General features: G+C 46.6%; 1 protein-coding gene across 1 annotated transcript in view; it reads right to left on the bottom strand.

The window, feature by feature from the left end:
- Lcp2 (lymphocyte cytosolic protein 2) overlaps positions 1–14,304 on the bottom strand; it is a 43,879-nt gene extending 29,575 nt beyond the window's left edge. Inside the window, exons 1-3 of the mRNA XM_026780138.1 lie at positions 14,063–14,304; positions 9,935–9,997; positions 6,464–6,510 (exon numbers count right to left, since the gene is read on the bottom strand). Of these exons, the coding sequence (XP_026635939.1) occupies positions 6,464–6,510; positions 9,935–9,997; positions 14,063–14,140 (188 nt within the window). The 5' untranslated portion in view covers positions 14,141–14,304. The remainder of the gene's footprint in view (positions 1–6,463; positions 6,511–9,934; positions 9,998–14,062) is intronic.
- Between the last annotated feature and the right edge of the window lie 7,217 nt (positions 14,305–21,521).

Here is a 21,521-nt window from a genome sequence, read left to right as displayed (position 1 = left end):
TGAACTTGCATTGGAGGGGAAGAAATGGCAGGTGAGAGATGAAGCACCTGCCATTGAGAAGGATTATGGAGGGCTGGGTGCCTGGACCCGGATTAGCCAGTTGGTGGGAGAAGGAAGGCTGGAGATAGGTTTCCGACTCATGATTGCTTCTGTTTTGCTGGGGGCTGGTTATTTATTTGTAGGTAAAGAGTGTTCCTTTTTTCTCTGAGGGCCCCCTGCTCCTTCCTTGCTGCCTCTTTTTTCTCGGCTATAGAGATAAGCACTGTGTAGATGAGATAGGAAGTCGTCTCTGCTATTAGAAAGCTTGCGGCTTTCTTGGGAGAGGCATGTGAGCAGATGGATCTAATCATTGGGTGTGATAGATACGGTGTTAGCAATGATGGGCATCAGCTCATGCCAGTCTGCCCCACTGCCGCCTGCACCATCCACGCCACTGCTGCCCCCTGCACCACCCAACCGGTGCAGTCCCCCCCCCACGACCCATACCGGTGCTGTCCCCTGCACCGCCCACATCAGTGCTGCCCCCTGCACCACCCACACCGCTGCTGCCCCCATCATACTAGGCTACAGCAGGAGGCTCACTCTAGCCTCTGTAAAGGGAACTTCCATTGTTTTCTCTAAGATCCCCTTATCATTAAAATGCTCAGGGTGTCTTGATTAGCAACTATGTCCTGAGAGAGTGTCTGTCTTTGCAGAAAAGAGAATTTCATTACAGAATCAACCTTTTTAATAAAATCTAACCTAACTTTGGTTTTGTTTTGTTTTCTTGACAAAATACCGTTGAGCTCATTTTGTGTTGGCCAGCTACTACTGGGCACAGGGATTGGCCTGAAGTGTGGTTTATATACCAGAGAGACTCCATTGAGGAAAACTGGTTTCTCCTTTGCTATCAACTGCAGATAGCTTTATGGTTGGGGGGGGCTGTGTCTAGTTCCCCTGCTCAGCATTGGGACTCTGACTGAAACTTGTGCAGGCTTAGCATGTGCTGCCATGGTCTCTGTGAGTTCATACATGCATCGGTCCTGTTGCATCTGGAGACACTGTTTCCATGGAATCACATCACCCCTGGCTCTGGCAGTCTCCCCCACCTCTTCCACATAGTTCTCTGCGCCCCGAGGGGAGGGATTTGATGACGTCCCCTTTAGGACCAAGTGCTCCAAAGTCGCTCACTCTCTGTATATTGTCCAGTTACAGGTCTCTGATATTCTAAGCAGTGGGGAAGGACACAGAGTAACCATATTTTGTTTCTGTACTTGACTACAGTCTCTTTTCCATCAGCCTTTAGGAAACTACTCAGGACAAACCAATCTCTTTGCAAGATGGTGGAATACTAATTATTAAATATTTGTATTGTTACAGACAGAACCAAGGAGCTTATGTTCCTTTCATAACCCTCCCTCCATAAGAGCCACAACTCTCCCCTTCCACAGATGGGAAAACCGAGGCTCAGACTATTGGGTAGCTTTTCCAAGGGCCCCATTGGAGGCAGGAGGCAAACTCAGCTTTAGAAGCAATCCCTCTCTCCCTGCAGCCGTGTGCCCTTGCTAGTCTCTGACCCTCTCTTTCCAGCAAGATAGGATTAGTAAAAATGGAAACCATGCCAGGGACAGCTCTACACAAAAGACAAGCTCAGACTTATTCAATGTTTTCATTGCTTGTTTGTTTGTGCTTTTGTTTGTATTTCCCAAGCATTTCTTCTAATTCCCCCCGACCTTTGGAGGTTATTCTTATTTTACAGACGAGGAACAGAGGCTCCCAGAACTGAGACAGCGTGCTCAGAGTCCTCATAGCCTCTTGAGATGAGAGCATCCACATCAAACTCATTATCTTGTCCCAGCTGCGTCGCCTCTAAGTCGTCTGTCACACCTCCCTGGACAGATCTGAGATGTAAGTCTTCCCTAATACTCTCTTCCTCACTAGCTCTTCCTTACAGAAGCTCACGAAACCTTTAAACTGTTGGCAGCACATACCAAGTAACTAGGTTAGCCTCTTCGTTTTTCTCTGGCCAGCTGCACATAGCCCAGACTCTCTGACACAGCAGTAGTACCAATGGATGTCCTATCCCCTGTGTTTTTACAATATGCTTCCTTCTCCTAGAATATTCCACAGGTCTTCCCTTTTCTATTACTTTTCCTTACCCTCCTCCTCTCCTTTTTTTTTCTTTTTGGCAATAGGGTTGGTTTCATACAGCCCAGTTAACCTCTAACTCATTTGTGTAGCTGAGGCTGGCCTTGAACTCCTAACACTTCTGCTTCTGCCTCCTCCCAAGTGCTGGGGTTACAGGCATGGCCCACTATGACTGTGGATGGGTTGTTACCTGCTCTTCCACTTAGAATGTAAGCATACCATGTGAAGGATCTGTCCTTTATCTTTGTAGCTCCTCAGGGACAAGTCTTGAGACACTATAGGCATCTAGCAGCATTTCACCAAAAGAATGAAGTGTTCATGAAGCAGAAATTTGTGTCGGGACTGAGAGACGGAACTCAGATGTCCTCGAAGGGTTAATATATATTACAAGCCCGTGGCCACCATTTCTGACACTTTGCATTCTTCCATGAAGATCCATATTAGCAGGGGCCATTTCCTTCCTCCCGGGAGATTTTCTCTAACACTTGTAGCACGGCTCAGCATTTGGGATGAGTGCTTGGAGATGTTCTGTGTTTGGAAAGGTGTGATTCTGCAAAACCTACCTGCACTTGCCAGCTGTTAGACAACACACATTTACTGATGCCTACTGTGTGCTGGGCACAGGTCTAAAGGACGAGAACCTGCAGCCAACACCACATCAGAGCACAGTATAACAGCGGGCTCTGCTCTCACATCCCCACCCCTTCTAGGATGCATGTCTTTTGACCAAAGCCAGAAGCGTGTTCTGAGGCCTCCAACTTCTCATGACTCTCATAGTAATTATTAAGACATATCCTTTCGATTATTTGGGCAGTAGCAGTAAATATAATGAAGACTCAACCAAGGCAATCTGGTTAAAGTTTTTGCCTTCATTTCTGAAATAACGTGTCGCTGGGGTGTGGTCTTGAAACTGTTCCCCTTTTTGGCACTTAAGGATCTATCTTCTCAGTGACTTTGTTTCTGATAGAAACCGCTCCCCGCCCCCATAGCCATCTCCATAGTCACTCCTGGAGTGTGATGCAATTTCTCATCTCTGACTATGTGGGTAATTTTTCTCTTCACTGTTTATCACTAGTCCGTTGTTTTTGGGAAATTTGACGATGAAGCATCACAGAGCAGCGGTCTGCCTGCTTCTTCAGCTGAGTGTTTGTGATGCCTCTCGAATCTGTGGACTTAACAATTTTTTATCCAACTTGGGAATTTCTCAACGGCTATTTCCTCATGCCGTTTATTTCGGTATCTCCTCCTCTCAGTAGGCAGATCTTTTGAGAACCATAATTCTGCACGGTCAGCTAGTTGAAGTGCCCCCTCACCCCCAGGTGCTGGATGTTCTGCCCACTGCCAACACTGGAGAGCAAACCCAGAGCCTCAGGAATGCTAGGTAAGCGCTCTGCCCTGCCCTGAGCCATCCCCCAGCTCCCTAAGATAGGCTGCTTTGCAATACTTTCTCCTCCGTTTGACTTTGGATAGTTTCTCTTGTTCTGTGTTTGTGTTCAGTGACTCGGCTGGTCCGTTGTCAACTTGACACAAACCAGAGATACCGGAGAAGAGGGAACCTTACCTAGGGAACATTCTCCAGGCAAGAATGTGGGGCATTTTCTTCATTGCTAATTGGTGGAGAAAGGTCCAGCACACTGTGGACAGGGGTACCCCTGGGAACATGAGTCTGGGAAGTATAAAAACAGCAGCTGACTGTGAGTCTGGGAGCAAAGCTGGTAAGCAATGTTTTGTTCCTCAGCGGTCTCTGTTTCAGTTCCTGCCTCTATGTTCCTACTTTGAGCTCCTTCCTTGGCTCCCCTGATAATGGACTGCGACCTGCCAATCAAAATCACCCCTTCTCACCCCTAAGCTGCTGTTGGTTATAGTGTTGATGACAGCAGCAGAGAAGAAAGTAGGACACTGAGGTGTGATTCTTCAAAACCTAGTTTCTGGTGACACTAAGGCAGTTCGCCCCTCATACCGGATACTTTCATCTCTAGAGTTTCTAAACAGATCTGTTTGTGCTTCCTGTGCCTCAGTTTGACTTTGGGTATCCAGAGTCCAGTTTACAGTGCTCTTTTTTGATAGATCCAGCTATGTTGATTGGTCATGAGTCAGTTTTAATATGTTTATTTTTTCCATTGTGGGTCATATTTTCTTGTTTATTTCCTTGCCTGTTATTGATTAGGTATGGCACACTGTGTTTTTGTTTGATTGTGGATACTTTTGCATATTCGAGTTTTGTTTGAGAATGCAGTAAAGTTGCTTGGAAGCAGTCTGCGTTGTCTCCACCTTGCTTTTAAGATTCACTGGGCTGAGCCAGAAAAGGTTTCAGATTAGGGCTGTTCCTTCTTCATTTCAGAGGCAAGGCCCTCTTGTACACTCTCCTTGGTGACTGAGTCTGGGTACCCTGACACCTTACTGGTAGAAACGCGCCATTTTCCACCCTCTCTCTCCTGTTACCTCTCTAATTAGATAGGTCTTTAATCAGACACAGGTTTCCTCCCATGCATAGGCTGACCAGCACCCTTCTAGAGAGGGCCCTGGGAAGTGTTCCAGGACATCTTCTATCCAGCTCTCTCCTCTTGAGCTAACAGACTCTAATCTCCTGGAGTCTCAACTCCGTCTCCTCAACCCAAGGACCCATCAGACTCAGGCTTTCCTTGTTCTCTTTGCCCTGGGCAGGAGATGAGCACAGGAAGTTGCTGATTCTCTTAGTGAGAACTACAACAAACTTCTCAGCCCCATTTAAATAGGAGTATGGACATCAGATTCGCCCGGCTGCTGCCACGATAGGATATGATCCCAGAATTATACTTTCCTGTTGCTTTTTGGAGAAAGTAGATTCTGTGAAACTTGTTGATTTTTCCAACATAGGAAGAGCAAAACCTAAAGTATCTGAGGCTGCGTCTGTGGCCATCAATTTGGACTCCTGAGTGGAGTGCCTGACTTCTAAGAGAACCCATTCATTCACTCATGGGACTGTCCCCCGTGCCTGTACTCTTATAAAACCACAGCCCTTTGTCTCCAGCAAGTCCCCAGCAGACATGCCTGAAGTGATAGGTGATATTGATCCTGCTATATCACTTAGAACAAGAGAAGGGACTCTAGGGAACACCAGGAGTAGATGTTTCAAACCATTAGCACCAAAAGTCCATACAACTCATGAGTAGCTTTAGGCTGACTGTCACAATGTTTAAAAACATTTGAGTCAGTATTGAAAAGTTTGAGACACAGAACACTTGAACTCATGTCTCTTTGATCAACTTGAAGATTAGTCATCATTGGGTACAAACTGATGAGCGCTGAGTGACAGCAGATCTTTCAGAATGGAACATATGATACATGATTTGTCATAACCAACATTACCCCCTATTGTTTAACCATCAATCAACCTTTGTACTAATTACCTTTAAAATCATAATTTCCTATTTTTGTTTTAGTGCAAAAATATTTCTCTAGAGACCCAGATTCAAGGATAACAAAAAGAAAGAAAATCAGCGGGGATTTGTTTCCTACTTTGTACATTTATATCACCTGCCTGACCTCTGCATGAGAGGCCTCCACTAGGACGATGAAAAATACATGTTACAATATGCACACCACTGCTTCCCATTTCAGCACCCAGGGCAGACATTACTAATCAATCACAGCTCCTTTTCCTCCACATTCTTCTTAACTCTACACTAATAGCAGCCATCTCAAGAAATCGGTACTGACGGATAAAATGATTTCCCTTGCCATTATTTATTTGGGTCCACGTTCATTTTACTAAGAAACAGAGGTCTTAACATCTTAAACCAATGAGTCAGTGATGATGCCCCTGAGGAGCTAGACAGATGACTCAGCAGTGAAGGCCATGTGCTGCTCTCACAGAGGGCACAGATTCCGTTCCCAGCACCCACATCAGGTGCCTCACAACTGCCTGTACTCCAGCTCCACGGGACTTGGCACATTCTGCACGCCTATACACGCACCTTTGCTCTCATATACGCACCCACATGCAAACATACAGACAAACACATAAGTTTAACATGAAATAAATCTTTTAAAAGATGTCATGATGAAACCGTAGGGTCTCTTCACTTTGGTACTGTGTTCACAGGCCCAAGCCATCCTCTCAAAGAGACAGGAAGTGAAACACACAATCCAGTACTAGCACCACTGGGTTTGTTACTTCCTTCTAACTCATCATGCGATTCCTCTTCCCCAGACACAGCTATTGTCCTCAGCCTCCATAAACACACACACACACACACACACACACACACACACACACACCCCTGACCCAGTCTTCTCTGAACGGGTCTTTATTTCAACCTGCTCCCCACCCTGCTGCCCACGGGAGTTTACTTACGGCATCCTCAGCTTAGGGAACTTCTGGATGTCATTCTCTGTCAGGTTCTGGAAAGAAGAGACACAACGACAGGCAGGTTAAAGCACACAGGAGGGGCCCTGATCAGGTGGCTAAGAAGGGAGCAGACAGAGAACCACAGTCACTGCAACGCCCTTAGCTTTCCTCAAACTGGAATCTTATGCAAAATTTCCTGAATTATTAACAAAAATGACTTTAGTAAACAAACACAGGATAAATCTGTGAAAACAAACAGAATCTGTTTCATGGACAAAATTTGGCAACCTGTTCCTTATAATTTCACACCATGGTTCAGGTTCCTAGTCATCTCTGCATGGGAAGGGAGCAATTAGGTTCTCATTTCATCAGAGGATCTAGGACTGAGGTGTCTTGGCAAGGTTCTTGTTGGAGCATCAGGTCCAGCCTTTATTATTAGCCTGTGGTGTGTTTTCTGACGAGGCCCCTGTCAGGCCATCTGAGTTGTAGTGAAAAGATGAAGGAAAAACCTTATAGTGGGAAGGTGGAGGACCAAGGCTTTTGTTCAGAGTATGGTGTGATGGGGTCTTCCGGAGGGACACTATAGAGCTGTCTGAGAGGAGGACACGAGCTGAGGAAGCTGAGGAAGAGAGGAAAGAGACGATGCACATGACTATGACTGGGAACAGAAGAGGAGGATGCTGGGAAAGAAAGAAGGCTCTTAAGACATGACCAACAGCTGGGAAGGAAGATGAGAAATGTCGAATGGGCTTCGGGAGTTTTGTTGTGTGATAAAGCTTCCCTGCCCCCACTTCCTTCAAAACCCGCCAGCAATCCTGAGCTAAACTTTATTGGAGTTAGATTTATGGATTTCAGAAGCACGATTTTACCCTGAGTTCAGAAAAGAGGTCCGCATTGAGGATAGCTACAAACCAGGCTCCTGGCAGAGAAGCAAGGTGGTATTGGTTCAGGGTGGGAAATGTGTTTGTGCAAAATATTTAACTCCCCAGGTTACCTTGGAGATGGTGGAGCACATGACTCACTTGTGGGCAGTAAGGTGTAATCTGCAGTCTATTGGATAAGATCTCCAGAATAATGGTTATTTTTCACTATTTTTTTTGCAAAGGAAATAGGACATATTCACCAAATACCATGCTCTCTTTATTCTCTGCCTTTCCCCTCTTCCTCTGCTATGTGTGTGTTTGTGTGTGTGTATAAATATATACACATATATATAATGCATATATGCAATATACATATAATATTACACACACACACACACACGTAGAGGTGGAGTAGCCGGGTTTTCAGTAGGCTGAATGGGGCCAAAGTTCAGGGCTTTCTCCAGAAGTCGTTCAGCCCTGAGTGTCCACCTGTACCTGTCTTATTGCTTGAGAAAGACCACATATATGCCCAGTTAACCCAGCAACTACATCCCTTCTTGTCTTACACCTTTTCAAAGTACAGCATCCCCATTTCTCACCATTCTTTCCCGTGTTAAAAAAAAAAAAGCATCATTAAGACTGAAAGGGGGGTGGTTATTAGCTTCCACATTGAAAAAGGAAGGAAGAAACAGAAGGAATGAGGAAAGGGAGGGGGAAGAAGGAGGGAAAGTGGGCATAGCAAACACTGTCGCTTTCAATAGCAGAATAGTCCGGGATATTCCAGAGCTGGCAGGGGTATGAGATGAGTAACTCGAGCTTGGATCAGGACTTTCAAAGTGAGCTCAGAGCACAGTGCATTTCAGAGTACCCAGTTGCTGGGGCAGGCACTAGGTTCTACACCCTAGTCTCTGGCTCCTCCTGCCCCTTCCTCTCCCTCCTGTTCACGGAGTGAGCAGGATGTGCTGCTTTCTCTGAATGACTGGCAGGTCCCAGAGATTGTAACGGAGGAGATGGCTATTCAGATTCTATCTCTCAACCAAGAAAACAACCATCCTATCAAGTCATTTCAGGCCTGACACTCACATGGTGTGTTGGGGGAAGAGTCACACAGCTGAGAAGTGCCACTATTTTCCCCCACTGTGACCCAGCACAGTGTGTTCAGTCAGCAGAGGATGAAGCAAAGGGGAACTGGGGACAGGGGACAGATGCTTACTCAAGTCTAGCCAGGACAGCCGGGCAACCAGAACCCTCTTCAAAGACGTTGCCCTCCCTGTACTCAAAGAGCTGTCTCTTTTGTCAGTGCTAAAGCATCAGAATGAAGCATACAGGTTTGGTGTAGTTGTAAGAACAGCAACAATAAAACTCATGGAATTCTATTTATTCAAAGCTCAGCATGAACAAAGCAACAACAACAAAACCTGCACAGTATAGGTCTAAGCATGCTTTGGTTTAGTCATTAGGTTTGTGACTTAATACAAAAATCACATCTCTGCATATGTTTCCACGTTTGTAATTGAGGTGGTTGAAAATATCTTTTGTTTTTCTTTTTGCTAAAAACAGTTTCATGAAGGCAGGAATCTTATGTTAATGATATCTCTGTCCCCAGCATATGACATTATCTGGGATGGAAAATGAACTCATCTCCACAGGAGACTTTAGAGGTTCCCCAAAAGGGGGAAAAAATTGCAGGTGGCGGTGAGGGTACCACCGCTAAAGAACCTGAAGCAGAGCAGGGCTGGGATGCTGTGGGAGAAAGGCAGGCATTGGTATGTTGTGGAGCAAGCTGCAGCACATGAAGCCTCATGGTCAAGCTCCTTTTGATTGCCCTTCTCACTCAGAATCCGAGAACATTTCCCATAAGACCTTTAAATTAATTTCCTTCCCTTTTTAAAGAGCGAAACGAAGTGCCCAGAAGGGATGGCTAGGACTAGTTAGAGTTTTCTCTTAATGCACAAGCAAAGCGTGGTTTCTGGGAAATGATCGGACCACCTGCCTGACAGCCAAGAGCCTCTGCCTTCATCTGAACTAAGTCACTTTCCCTTTGGTGGCGCGGATTCAACGTGAACCTGAACCATGAGCCTCTATTTGAAGCGTGTGGAATTTTACAAGAGCGTGGAGATGGCCATCACGTGTTCGTTTGACAGTCAGCAGGCTTGCTCTGTAATAGGGAGGAAATGGAGATGGAGAGTGGCCACCCGTTCAGTCCTCTCAGGGGATGTGTATGCAGAGTTAGCAACCAGGAGTGAACATCTCCAGTTCTTTAATGCTATCGCCCACTCCGGCCTTCTCAAGAATATACATGGCCGTTGAGTAGAATTTCAAAGTGTGTGTGTGTGGGGGGGGGGGGTTAAACTGTGCTCAGATTTCTTTAATATATGTCTTTGGAGTATATTTTATCACCTATATAAGAGCTTACAAGGCTCCTGAACAAGACACTGAGAATTGGTGGGAGAGACTACCAACTCTTTGGTCGAAACAAAGGGCTTAGTGGAACATTGATCACAGACACTGACCACAGACAGCCTCAGGGACCAGGTAGATTGGTTGACCCTGCAGCTGTTGGGCAGAATCAGTACATTTTTAGCTTCAGTGTATGGAACTGGGCAGAGCTTACCAAAAACCGAGCGCCGTCAATGTGGTACTTCTTCACGGCCTTCTCACAGTCCCTGTAGTTCAGCTGCACAAACAAACACGGTGCTGTCAGTGCCATGGGCTGCCGTGTTCCCCCTTCTTCTCCTCCCCCGGAGTTTAGCAATCTGCGGTACCTGTGGCTAGCCAGCCCCTTCCTGATCCTTTGTCTAGCAGAGGGGCCAGGTCCCCACCTCAGCCATACTCTCACTACCCCCCTGGCAATGTCTAAAGTGGAGAAATTGTGTGCTCTAGTCCCTGGGACCAGAACCTCTGGAAACACACTGTCTTCAAAGTCCAAGAAGGGTGGTCACGTTGTAGTCAGGAAAGTAGAAAAGAAATGACAGGAAAACCAAACAGCAGCCTGTGTCTTACGTCTCCCAAAATAATCTCAGTGACCAGCCAGTCATGTATGTCTAGCCCATTGCTCATGAGGAACCAGCTCCTGTTCATTCAGTCTTGTTACAGTGACGTTTTTTTATCTCTTAAAAGCAACAACCTAAACAGTGTCTGGTCCTCTGACCAACTTGTTTTAAATGTTTCGTCGAGGACCTTGTTCCTTAAATATTTCCCAGGATTTTAAACCGCTGAAGGCTCAGGTCATTTTCCTGGCCCCCAGCTCAGCAATGAGATCAGCAGCTGCTAGCTAGCACTGGCTGCGCTACCTATGACAGGCCCTGCTCCCACCCCAAAGCAGCTCCAAGTCACTAGATCCTCCACTTTCACGGATGAAGGGTGAGAGACACAGAGAGCTAAGAAACGTGCACGGGTGGAAGGTGACATAGGTGACACCCGAGCTTTGGGACTTGACTTTAATGTTTCCGTGAAGAACAGTCTTTGAGGAACAGCATCCCATACATAAGAGCCCACAGTGAGCAATCGGGCGCATACCCAAGTATGCCATCCAGATAGCGTGGTACTGCACAGTGGACATCATTTTGCCTAGCTTTTTTCTATGTAAGATAAATTGTTGAAGTCAAATTCCCAGAACAGAATGATAGCATCAACAGAGGTAAGTATCCATAAGGAAGGTGTTGGTTATTTTTTGCCACCTGCCCTCAACAGCTCCAAGCTTCACATCAGAAATAACCTCTACCTGAGGTCTGGTGTATTTAAGGTAAAATATGTTTTCTCTGAGGACCTTATATGCTTCTCACAAACAGTTAGTTTAACCTTCTTTGGAGGAAATTTTAAAATAAATTTCTTATCTTATGACCCCCTTTTCCAGATAATGTAAGAAGTAAACATAGCTGAATTCAGCGGCACACACCTCTGATCTCAGCACCGAGGAGAATGAGGCAGGAGGACAGGATTGCTGTCCGTCCAAGAGCAGCCTGGGCTATACTCCAAGAACCCGTCTCCATAAGAATAATTTTAAAATACACTTGTTGTCACCTCCTAGCCTAGAAGGACAGAGTGAGCATCGCATTCGGGAAGCTGATGTATAGGTCAATGCTGAGGGCAGGCAGCATCTGCAGCTTGTTGCTGTCTCCTTGACCCACGGGCAGGGTGGGTAGCGGGTTTGCCAACTTCCTTTAACTCATTTCACTGTGATCGCTATCAGATGCATCGACAGCTCTGCAGATGCCAGTTCTGACTCTAAACCAAAGATAGAGTTCTAGTATCAAACCGAGTCAGTTTATGTAGTCCAGTAAGACCCGAGTCTTGGGACCTAAAATCTGCATCTCAACAAGCACCCTAAGTACTTTTCTTTAGCACCCAAGATACCAATCTTGGCACTGGCCAAGTGGTTTTCAGCTTTGTAGATGACAGTAACTGGTGCCCAGAGAGAAGAAAGGTCTGGCTCAAGGTCACACAGGGAGGTAGAAACCCAACAGGATTAGAACGCATGGCTATGAGCCAGTACATACATTGCATGGCCTGGGAATGCTCCCCTGCTAGGCCTAAGCCAGTTGGAGGAGTTAGGAGCAAGTGGACTATGGGCTTAATCCTCATGGTTTCTATCCCCAATACAGTATAAGCCATACATATCTGAGACAAGCTAACACAAAGCCTTGCCGCCTTGCCTCAGCCTCCCCAGTCAGGCTCTGGTGAGAAGAGCGGGATAAGGATGAGGTAGGACATGGAACTCAGTGCTTCATGTGTGTTTACTTTCAACCTTACCTCCATCTTGTCTGGTTAGCTACTGTTAATACCTCTCTTTCACTGTTTAGGTAAGCAAGGTAACTAAGGGAAACTAAGTCCCCAAGCCAACTGGAAAGGACACAACTCAAACAAGGTGTGTCTGACTTCAGAACCGGGTAAAAGTCTCAGTGGCCCAACCCAACAGCTTCTATAGACATCACACTTGCTGGTCAATCCTTTAAAAGGCATACCGACCTCCAGGAACATCCTTAAGTAATCCTGTGTTCATTTCACAGAGTGTCTTCTCTGGGGACCAATGAGTTTGGGGTCTGAAGGGTCTCATCTGTGTCTGTGGCTGGGGACTGGTCCTTCTACTAGCATCACCAATTCCCCCTCAGCTTCTTAGTTCCTACTCTTGATTCTTTCCCTCCAGAAGGTGAGGCCTGTCCCTGGGGTGTGTCTTTTACCAAGGTCCACAATCCCCAAGAATAAAACTTCCCCTTCCCTTAACTCAAGCACAGTGATGACAACTTGGCCTACCCAAGGCCCACCCTGTGCTGAAGGGAACTTAACCTATGCATTATCTGTGGCACCATGGGATGACATAACATCCAAGTTAACATTTGAATATTGGGGCCTTTCTGTGTCTCTTGGTCTCTCCCCAGATTTCCCTCCTTAATTCTTAATTTCATTCTCATTACTCTGTTGAAATAATTCACGACTTCACTCCACCATGGAAAATTTACCTTTCTGCCTGCCCTCACTTTCTTCGTTTTTAGTTAAGAAGAGTAGTTTAAGAAACATGCTACAAAAGAGTCAGTTGTCTGATCATGTTTCCACCACAGTGTTGGGAGAGAAGTTTATGAAGATATTAAAGGGGAGAAAGTGAGTAAAACAAGGGTTATTATAAAAAGTGGCAAATGGCAGGATCTGTGGGACAATAATGCTACCGTGCCTCGCCAGTACAGAATGATCACATTTTCTTCTATAGGTTGGGAAGGAGCCACTGTATGGATTACAGGTTTGCTTACACACCCCAAGGAGACTATTCTACTTTTTGTGTCTCTGTTTCTTCAAAAAATAAAAGGAAAATAAATGACTTTTTTGGTCTTAGTTTTAGGACTTCACCTTCACCACTGCCTGGCATATCAGGGGAATTTGAGGCCAGTTCACAGGGATGGGGACAATAGAAGCTCGTGTTTTTCATAAGACCTCTTATCTGTTCTGTATGAGTGCCTTAGAGGCATCATGTGTCTTGGGATGTGCCTAAGCAGACATGTGGTCCTCCTTAGCATGTAACAAAACAAGGACCCTTGACTATCTCCTCCTTGCTTTCTAAGTCTATTGAGCCCATCCTTTGTGTCCCATCCTGGTACTCACATCTACTTTCAAGGATTCTCATAAAGCTCCAGTGAGACTCTGGCCATCTTCCAGGATCATGAACAATGGATGCCCAAATACCACTGTTCATCTAGCCCTCTGCCCATCCCTCCTGGCCTGCCTGTTTACTTTCCTAGCCTGGGACTCCATATCGCCTTTTCTAGTAAGTAGACTTCACCACAGCTGTTTTCTGCATTTCAGACCAAATGTTTTAAAGCTAAGTAGGCATGGCTCCAATTCAACCCAGTCCAATAAGACTCCAGAGTGTTGAACTGCTTAAACTCCCTGAGCTGACTTTTCAGCTGAACGAAATATTGACATCGAGATGCAACACTGTCAGTGCATTCATTAATATGGTGACACTGACCTCACATTACAGAGGGTTGTGTCTGTTAGGACACAGTCTGTGGAACCCTGGATGCGTGCCTGTATGTGCTAGGGGCTTACACATGGGAGAGCCCCCTCGGCTATCCTCCTCTACAGGACACACTGCCTGAAAGCTCAGTCGTCTGTCTGCCTCCCAGGAAGGTAGCAGCTGTAGTTGGTAGCTCCACAGTTTTCTTGTACACGTTCCATATTCTTTCCAGACTCCACCTCCATTCTCTTGGCCACCCCATGAAGGCACACCAGCCCCGAGCAACAGACTCACCTTCCTGAAATAATCGGCTAGACTGTCCGGGTTCCAGGCTAAGACCTCCGAGCGAAAGGGCACATTCTTCAGGGCCATGGCTGCTGTTCAGGGAGAAGCTCACAAGCCGGGGAGAGCTGCAGCAGCCATGAACAGAGAGGAAAAAGAAATCAGATCCAAAGCTCTGAGGTGTCCTTGGCTCTTCTGAATCCCAACTACGCTCAGGAACACACTTGTCGAGCAGGCGTCACTAGGGCTGTAGCCGGATCCCAAGAAGCACTGGCTTCCCCTGTGAGCAAATATGGTCTCTTCTCAGAAAACGACTCTGCCGGTTTCCTTTACCACTTCCTCTGCTGACTTCTAAATAAGTAAACAAGGAAGGCCAGCTCTAGGGGCTCCCAATGCAGAGAGAGAGACAGGGGTAATTCCCCACTGGCCCAGATACCCCAGGCAAGTGGGCACTTAAACTCAGTTCAAGTACTGTTTCTCCACTATAATTCCGGACACCCAAAGCTGGACACCACATTCCTGCATGACCGCGCCTATACAGATAAGAGCCTGCTTTGACACTTCCCTAAAATTGTCTGTAGTTTCATCCACTAGTGAACTGTGGGGGAAGGAAGATGGTCTCTTCATGTTTTCCAGCCTCCTACCCCACCAGTTTGTTTTCACTGAAAGCGGGGGCACCTTCAGCCGCTTCTTCATGTTAGGGTGAGTGTGAGTGAGGCAGTCAGGCTCCAAGTGGCTAAGGGTGCTGGGGTGCAGAGGACCAGCTACACTTCTGCAGTCTTGGGTATGGAGTGGCTGAAGGGACTCAGGATACCCCAAGGCCACGTTCTCAGGACAAAGGATATTTACTTAACCCAGAGGGACAAGGGGCAGAGAATAAGACACAAGGATGAGGGAGAAAGGAGAGAAAGGAGGGGTATTTGTCCCACGGGACAAAAGACTGCCTCTGGATAGAGAGGAGACAGACCTGGCCCATAGGAAAACGGCAGTTTATAAAGGTAAAGGGGGAAATCATGTGTAAGGATGAGGTATTTCATATTAATTGGGCATATTAATTAGTAAAGCCAAAGGGTTTTTTTTTTTATTTCTGGACTTCAAGACTTTGATAGCTGGACAATAGTAGCCAGCCTCAGGAGGAAGAGGCCACTCTAGCTTTAGGAATGTAATTTAACAGATTTTAGCAAGGCAGAGGCAGTGGGGGAGAAAGGCAAGGCCTGCAAGAGCCATGTTGGTCATGTTCAGTGACAGTCTCGGTAACTAGTTCCCATATCTGCAAGGCAGGCAAACAGACGGGCTACACACATGCAACTTCGGTGCATTTGCTAGGCAAATGCAAAGATAAAAACCTTAAAGAATTGTGCTTATTGATGGCACAACCCCTTCTATACACCGTGCTTCCTCACTTTGCTCTCTCTACTATTGTGTCTTCCACATACCTGGCCAGAGTCTGTTCTCCGGAGACAGGCGATGGGGATCTCTTGCATCGCCCTTCAGTCACAGTCTCCGAGCAGATCTCATGGGCTGAAAGAATCCCTGGCACTGAGTGAGACCTGAGGCTAAAAGCAATTGTACTGATGCAATACGGCAACCTGCAAACACAGATTAGCCAGGGTTCCATATGTACATGTACATACACACCCGCATATGCAGACTGCACAGACGCACACGTGCGCACATCTCTCGATTCCAGCGCTGGTACCTGAGATGCTCTTTCTGGAGGTTTTGCACGAGTGGCTTCAGTTGTGTATGCTTTCCCTTTCACTCTCACTACAGAAGCCCTGCTGCCTCCAGTAGCTGTCTCATCACCTGCCTATGAGCTGAAGTGAGATGCAGATGCAGTGCCAGACCCAGCCCTAAAAAGTGGTCCATGATGGTGATCTGCAGAAGGCATCAACCCAGGTAGCTTACATTAAGTGATCAACAACTGATCATGCTCAATGAACCACTGCCCTGCTGCTCCGAAATACCCTGACTAGTGAGAGACATTACTTCGTTCTTCAAATCAGCAGCGTGACAGCCACAGTGGAGCCAAATCACTTTCAAGTAGAGTAAAGAAGACACCATGGGATGAACTGGGTTTTCGGCAGGGATCTTAGAGAGGAGAATGGAGAGGTAAGGATTCTGGACCTCATTAATCAATCAATCAATCAATCAAAGTCTCTTAAAATAGAGAACTTCTGAGGAAAGGAACATTCCAGATCATCCTTAAAAGTAAAAGCAATAGTGGGTTTTGATTTTTGGTCAGAATTGTGTTTTTAATATTGTTCACTCAATTAAGGTTAAAAAAAACAACAGAAAAGCAGAAGATAGACTAAAATATTATTAAATATTTTTATTCAATAAAAAGTGGCCAAGACAAACAAGCCATGGGGACCAGTGACAAGGTAGCCACAGCAGCCAGAAGCCAGGACAATGACAATGAAGGTAATAGAGACACAAGACCACAGAAATCCCCTCCAGTGTGTCAGAGGATGCGCCGAGAACTTTACACCAACCTTCCCAATGGCTGGCACAGTTATTACTCCTGCTTCATTGAGGAGAGCAATGAAGTCAGAGTGGAGAAGCCATTTGCTTGCCCTCTACATCCCCAAGTAGGTTGTGCATTCCAGTCTTGTCGAGAATGGACCTGAATCCAGAGCCACTGTCCCTTACCATTTGCCTCCTCAAGGTTCTGGGATGCTTTGACGATGACCAGAATAGAGTCAGGATTCAAACTAGGCCTGTCTTCAGAGCTTGTACAGTAGCCCCTGTGTTTCATGGGGACAGTGTATGGTCTGCAGTCCACAGAAAGCTAGCAAGTTGCTGATCTGAAATGTCTTTCATATTGTGTCCACTGCCCATTGAACCACAGACCCATACCTCAGATAAAGCTTGGAGAGAGAGAGAGAGAGAGAGAAGAAAGAGAGAGAGAGAAGAGAGAGAGAATGATGAAAAGGGAAGTGTGTTGCTTCAGGCCTAAAGACTGTCCTCTTCCTATCCCTGGGTGATTTCCCAATAATTTTAGGTTTCGCATCTCCTGTGTCTGGCATGTGTTTCAGAAACGCCCAAGGCAGGGCAACTCTGAAGAACAGCTCTCAGGAAACCAGGACAATGTGTGTGATAGCATGTCATCTCACTTGTTCGTACTAGGTCTCTTTACACGTGAAATGGGCAGGCCTTCGCATTCATCCCAAGACAGCCGTGGTATCAGGATGGCAGGAACTCAGTTCCTACCAAGATGTCATTTTGTTGGCTTTGAGCATGAAGCAGAGTAGCAGGTGGGGACCAGCTAAGGTCCATCATTGCAAGCTAAAAACCTCTTTGATGGGGCAACTGATCCCATCCCATCTCTTTTGGCCAGATCCAGGTAGAGAAACCCAGTATACACACACACACACACACACACACACACACACACACACACACACACACACACAAAGTTGAAAGGTTAAACAAAGCAAGAGATTGTTTCCGAATCTTTCATAGGCATTGAAATTTGTCAGAGCTCAAGTTCCTTACATAAAATTATTCTCTCGCATAATCTGAGCCACTTCTAGAAGGTTCACAATTCCTAAACATACCAATGCTATGTGTGTAGCTGTGATTCTCTGTTGTTTAAGGAATAATGGCAAGGAAAAAAAAAAAACTCTATCCACATTCAGTGTGGATTCAGTTGTTTAAAAATGTTTCCCATCTGCTGTTGGAACACATGGATATAGAATCTGCAAACACAGAGGACCAACCATGTGTCTCAAGGTTAGGTAAGAGCAACACACAGACAGCACTGAGCCAGTGGCAGTGGCAGGGGCTCACAAGATAGGCATCGAGAAGCCATGGAAAAGAAAGCAGTGCTTGTATTATGTCTGCCTGTGGGAAGGCAGGGGCAGACAGTGGAGGTTCTCTTCCCTCCCTTCTTCCCTCCCTCCCTGCCTGCCTCCCTCCCCCAAGCCTAGATTCACAGCACCCGCCCACCCCCTTTCCCTCTAGCCCACAGCAGAATCACAGGGCAGGGGCCATGTCTGCCTTTCCTACTGACTGGTTTTAGAGGTGAGAAAACAGATTGGGGAGCTGCTGTGTGTGCTGTGGAGGAAGGATCCTGGGGAACTGTCATGTCAGGACCAGAGAAGAAAGAAAAATAGAGGCTTCATATATGAGAATATGTTGCCCTTCTTAGGGCAGAGGCTAAGGGAAATACCCCCCTCCCCACCATGCTTAGAGGCAGGCAGTAGAGATGACACCCGTTCATAGGATCATTCTGGATGACAAAAGGTGATAGGATCTAATGGAGGGGAGCCTCTCTCGGAGGGTCCTTCGTGGTACATGACACACCACACTATGGTGTAGAACAAAGAATACCTTTCAAAAAGTGCAGGCTAATGGGGGGAGCTGGACCCCAGCAACCGCCACCTGGGGAGGCCCAGCACTTCCTGGCACTCCTTGGGGCTGCAGAATAGGAGATGGTGAACACGGACTTGCACGGCCCCTCCCCAGTCCTTCTCCAGATAACATTCACTCTGTCTCCCACAGTCCCTGAGCACTCCCTCCCATCCGCCCTGGACACTGGTCTCACCTCCCCCATCCATGGATAACACAGGAGGAAATTATGAGTGGGCTGCCCTAGGCAAGGCAAGGACCGGTAGGTAATATTTTCCACTTCCTTGTGGCTGACAATTTTGTTCTTTATTTTTTTTTTAAGTCTCCTTGCTTTGGTTCTCTGGCTTTGTTGTTCAGCTGAGGTACCTCAGAAGTTCAAGGTGAATGGGAGGAAGTCCTTATTTGGACTTCCTGTCAGACCTCCTTGTTTTCTCTCTCCTATTTCACTTCAGTTGCCTGAACTCAGATAAGCAAGTTGCAGAGAGAAAACTCCCCAAATGCCAGGAAGGGTGGGTAGCTGATGGCAGGGGCAAAAGAGAGGGGCCAGCTTCTCTACCTAAAAGATGAGAAAGGAGAAACCTTTGCTTTCTTCTGTGGACACGCTGGAACGGGGCAGTATTGGGGGAGGAGGATGGAGCACAAGAATACAAAGTAAAAGGTATTTAGGCCCCGGGCAACAGCAACAGCCTCTCATGGTGAAAGGAAGGTTCAGGTTAGAAAGAATAGCAAGATTAGGGGATCGGTGTATGTTTTAGGTGAAGTCAAAGCATCGAGAAAGTAAGTCTACCACCGCTTCCTGGGGACCTCTACGGTTTGGAAGAAGAATGGTAGGTGGGCCTTCATTCATTACACCACGTAACTCCCACAAGCACTGCATGCGAGGGGATTCTGGCACGTGGACCCATTTTACAAATGCAAAAGAAAGGCACAGGAAGACCACCTGCTTACTGAAAGCACACAGAGAGCCAGAGGTGGAATATGGGGTCTGCGTGATGGGGACACCCACTGAAGCAGTCTACCTGAGCTAATGGGAGCTCACCAACATCAGCCGGGCTGGACAGAAACAAGCATAGGACCATAATAGTCCTGAATGTAGTTGACAGTGGCAAGGCTGGGGCAGACTGAGGGGCCACTGGCAGTGGCACCAAGATTTATTCCTACTGCTTGTACTGGCTTTTTGAGAACCCATTCTCTTTGGATGGATACCTTGCTCAGCCTAGATATAGCAGGGAGGACCTTAGACCTTCCCCAAAGCAATGTGCCTTACCCTCTCTGAGGAGTGGATGGGGTGGGGTGGGGGTAAGTGTAGGGGATGGGACAGGGAGGGAGTGGGAACTTGAATTTGTGTGTATAATGAAAAAAGATAGTTTGTTTCCTTTTCAAAAAGAATATGGGGTCTGATGCCAAGAGAGACTCTGTTTCCAGGGATGGAAATTTTACAGCCGGAGTCCCCAAGCTCACACAGAACAGGTCTTGCAGGTCACGTCCACCATGCTTTGAAATTCCTTTCCTTTGGGTTCTCCTAAGATGATGGTGTTGTGTTTGGGGCAAGCCAAGCAAGTCTGATACTGTGTTTGTGGTACAAGCTGTTCGTCAAAGGACACCACAGCACTGCAAGCAGAGAGACATAGCTCCACTGCGCCAGGCTGACTTGGAGGTGAGGTGCTGGAGGAGAAGGAGGAAATGAGGAAGGAGAAAGACCATCAAATTCCACCCTTCCCAATGAGGCCAGAGTCACTGCCTGGCTCTTCATATGCCAAGCTTGATTCTGAAAACTGTGCTTGCAGGTATGTGAGGGCCCTGGATCCTTCAGGTGGGGTACCTTGCTGGATGGGCATTCTGATGCCCGTATCCTCGGGGCCCTCGCCCTGCAAGAACAGGTGCAAATTACTGTCCAGTTTGTCCATACAATATCAAAGGAATACAGGAAGTAACCTAGAGTAACTGTACAGTGGACAACAGGCTGGCAGGGGGCTAAGCCCCACCAGTAGAGTGTCTGACCTTGAGCTCCCTTTAAAACCACCCAATCTTTGTATTTTTATTTAGTAGAGCTAGGATTGAACTCAGAACCATGCAATGCTACATCCGCAGCTCTTTTTGTCTTTAGTGGGGTGCAATAACACTTAACATCCTTCATCCTTCGTGGTGCTTTTGTTGATAATGAAGCTGTTAGTGTTACATACCTGAGCTATACCTGATGTAACATAGGGATGTTTCCAGTTTATTTTGTTCCCCAGGACAATGCTAGGGTTTCCTTTCTGTGTTAGCAGGCCATGATCCTCTCAGTATCTGATTAATTAATACAAGAGAAACACAAGTAACCCTGTAGTGAGGGTTTATTCTGCAAAGCTCCCATGGAGTGCCATCGGAGGGTGATCAGACATGTTAACAGGGACGCTGCTGCTAGACGAAGGAGCTCTGCTTATATGATGTTGAGCAACAAGTGCACCTTGGGGCCGTGCCTAGAGAATAAAAATGCAAGAGTACCCTTAGCCTGTCCCCGCTTCCTTGTGTTGATGAGTCAGTTTTCTCCCTGTCCCCAAAATCCCCTGTTCCTCACTTGTCCCCAGCAAAGAGCAGCTCTGTTTGCTTCTTGTGAGAAGTCAGAGCACAAGGTAGGCAGGAGAGTGCGTGTGGATGTGACAGCCACACACTCAGCTCACTGAGCTCAGCAGCAGCTGTTGCCCTGTTGTTAGGGAGTGAGACCCCTCAGATCACAGCTTCAGCCTTCATTAGCAGAACGGGGCTCCTGTTGGTCTTCAGGCAGGGAGAAGACATAGTTCCCAGCTCTAAGTAAAACTTGGGCTAGGCCAGTAAAAGCACCAGGTTCTCATAAGCAAGCTTCCACCTCCCCAACCACTTGCCACCATTGTTCCTTGATACCTCTAGGGCCTCTTAAAAAAAAAAAAAAAGAATGGCCAGTCTTCCAATTAGCATACAAAATAGTTCATTTCATTGTGGTGTTTTGTATAATACATTGTTTTAATAGATCTTCTTCCCTGATTCTCTCCCCTAATCTCTTGTCCCCCATCTTGCACCTTCCTACCCCAATAATCCCCCTTTTCCATGCCAATGCATTCTCTCATTTTAAAAATTGTATTTTTTTTTTTTTTTTTTT

This window comes from Microtus ochrogaster, chromosome 7 (assembly GCF_000317375.1).
Source record: "Microtus ochrogaster isolate Prairie Vole_2 chromosome 7, MicOch1.0, whole genome shotgun sequence".
In the NCBI taxonomy this organism is placed as follows: Eukaryota; Metazoa; Chordata; class Mammalia; order Rodentia; family Cricetidae; genus Microtus; species Microtus ochrogaster.
This window is presented reverse-complemented; position numbering and strand designations above follow the sequence as displayed.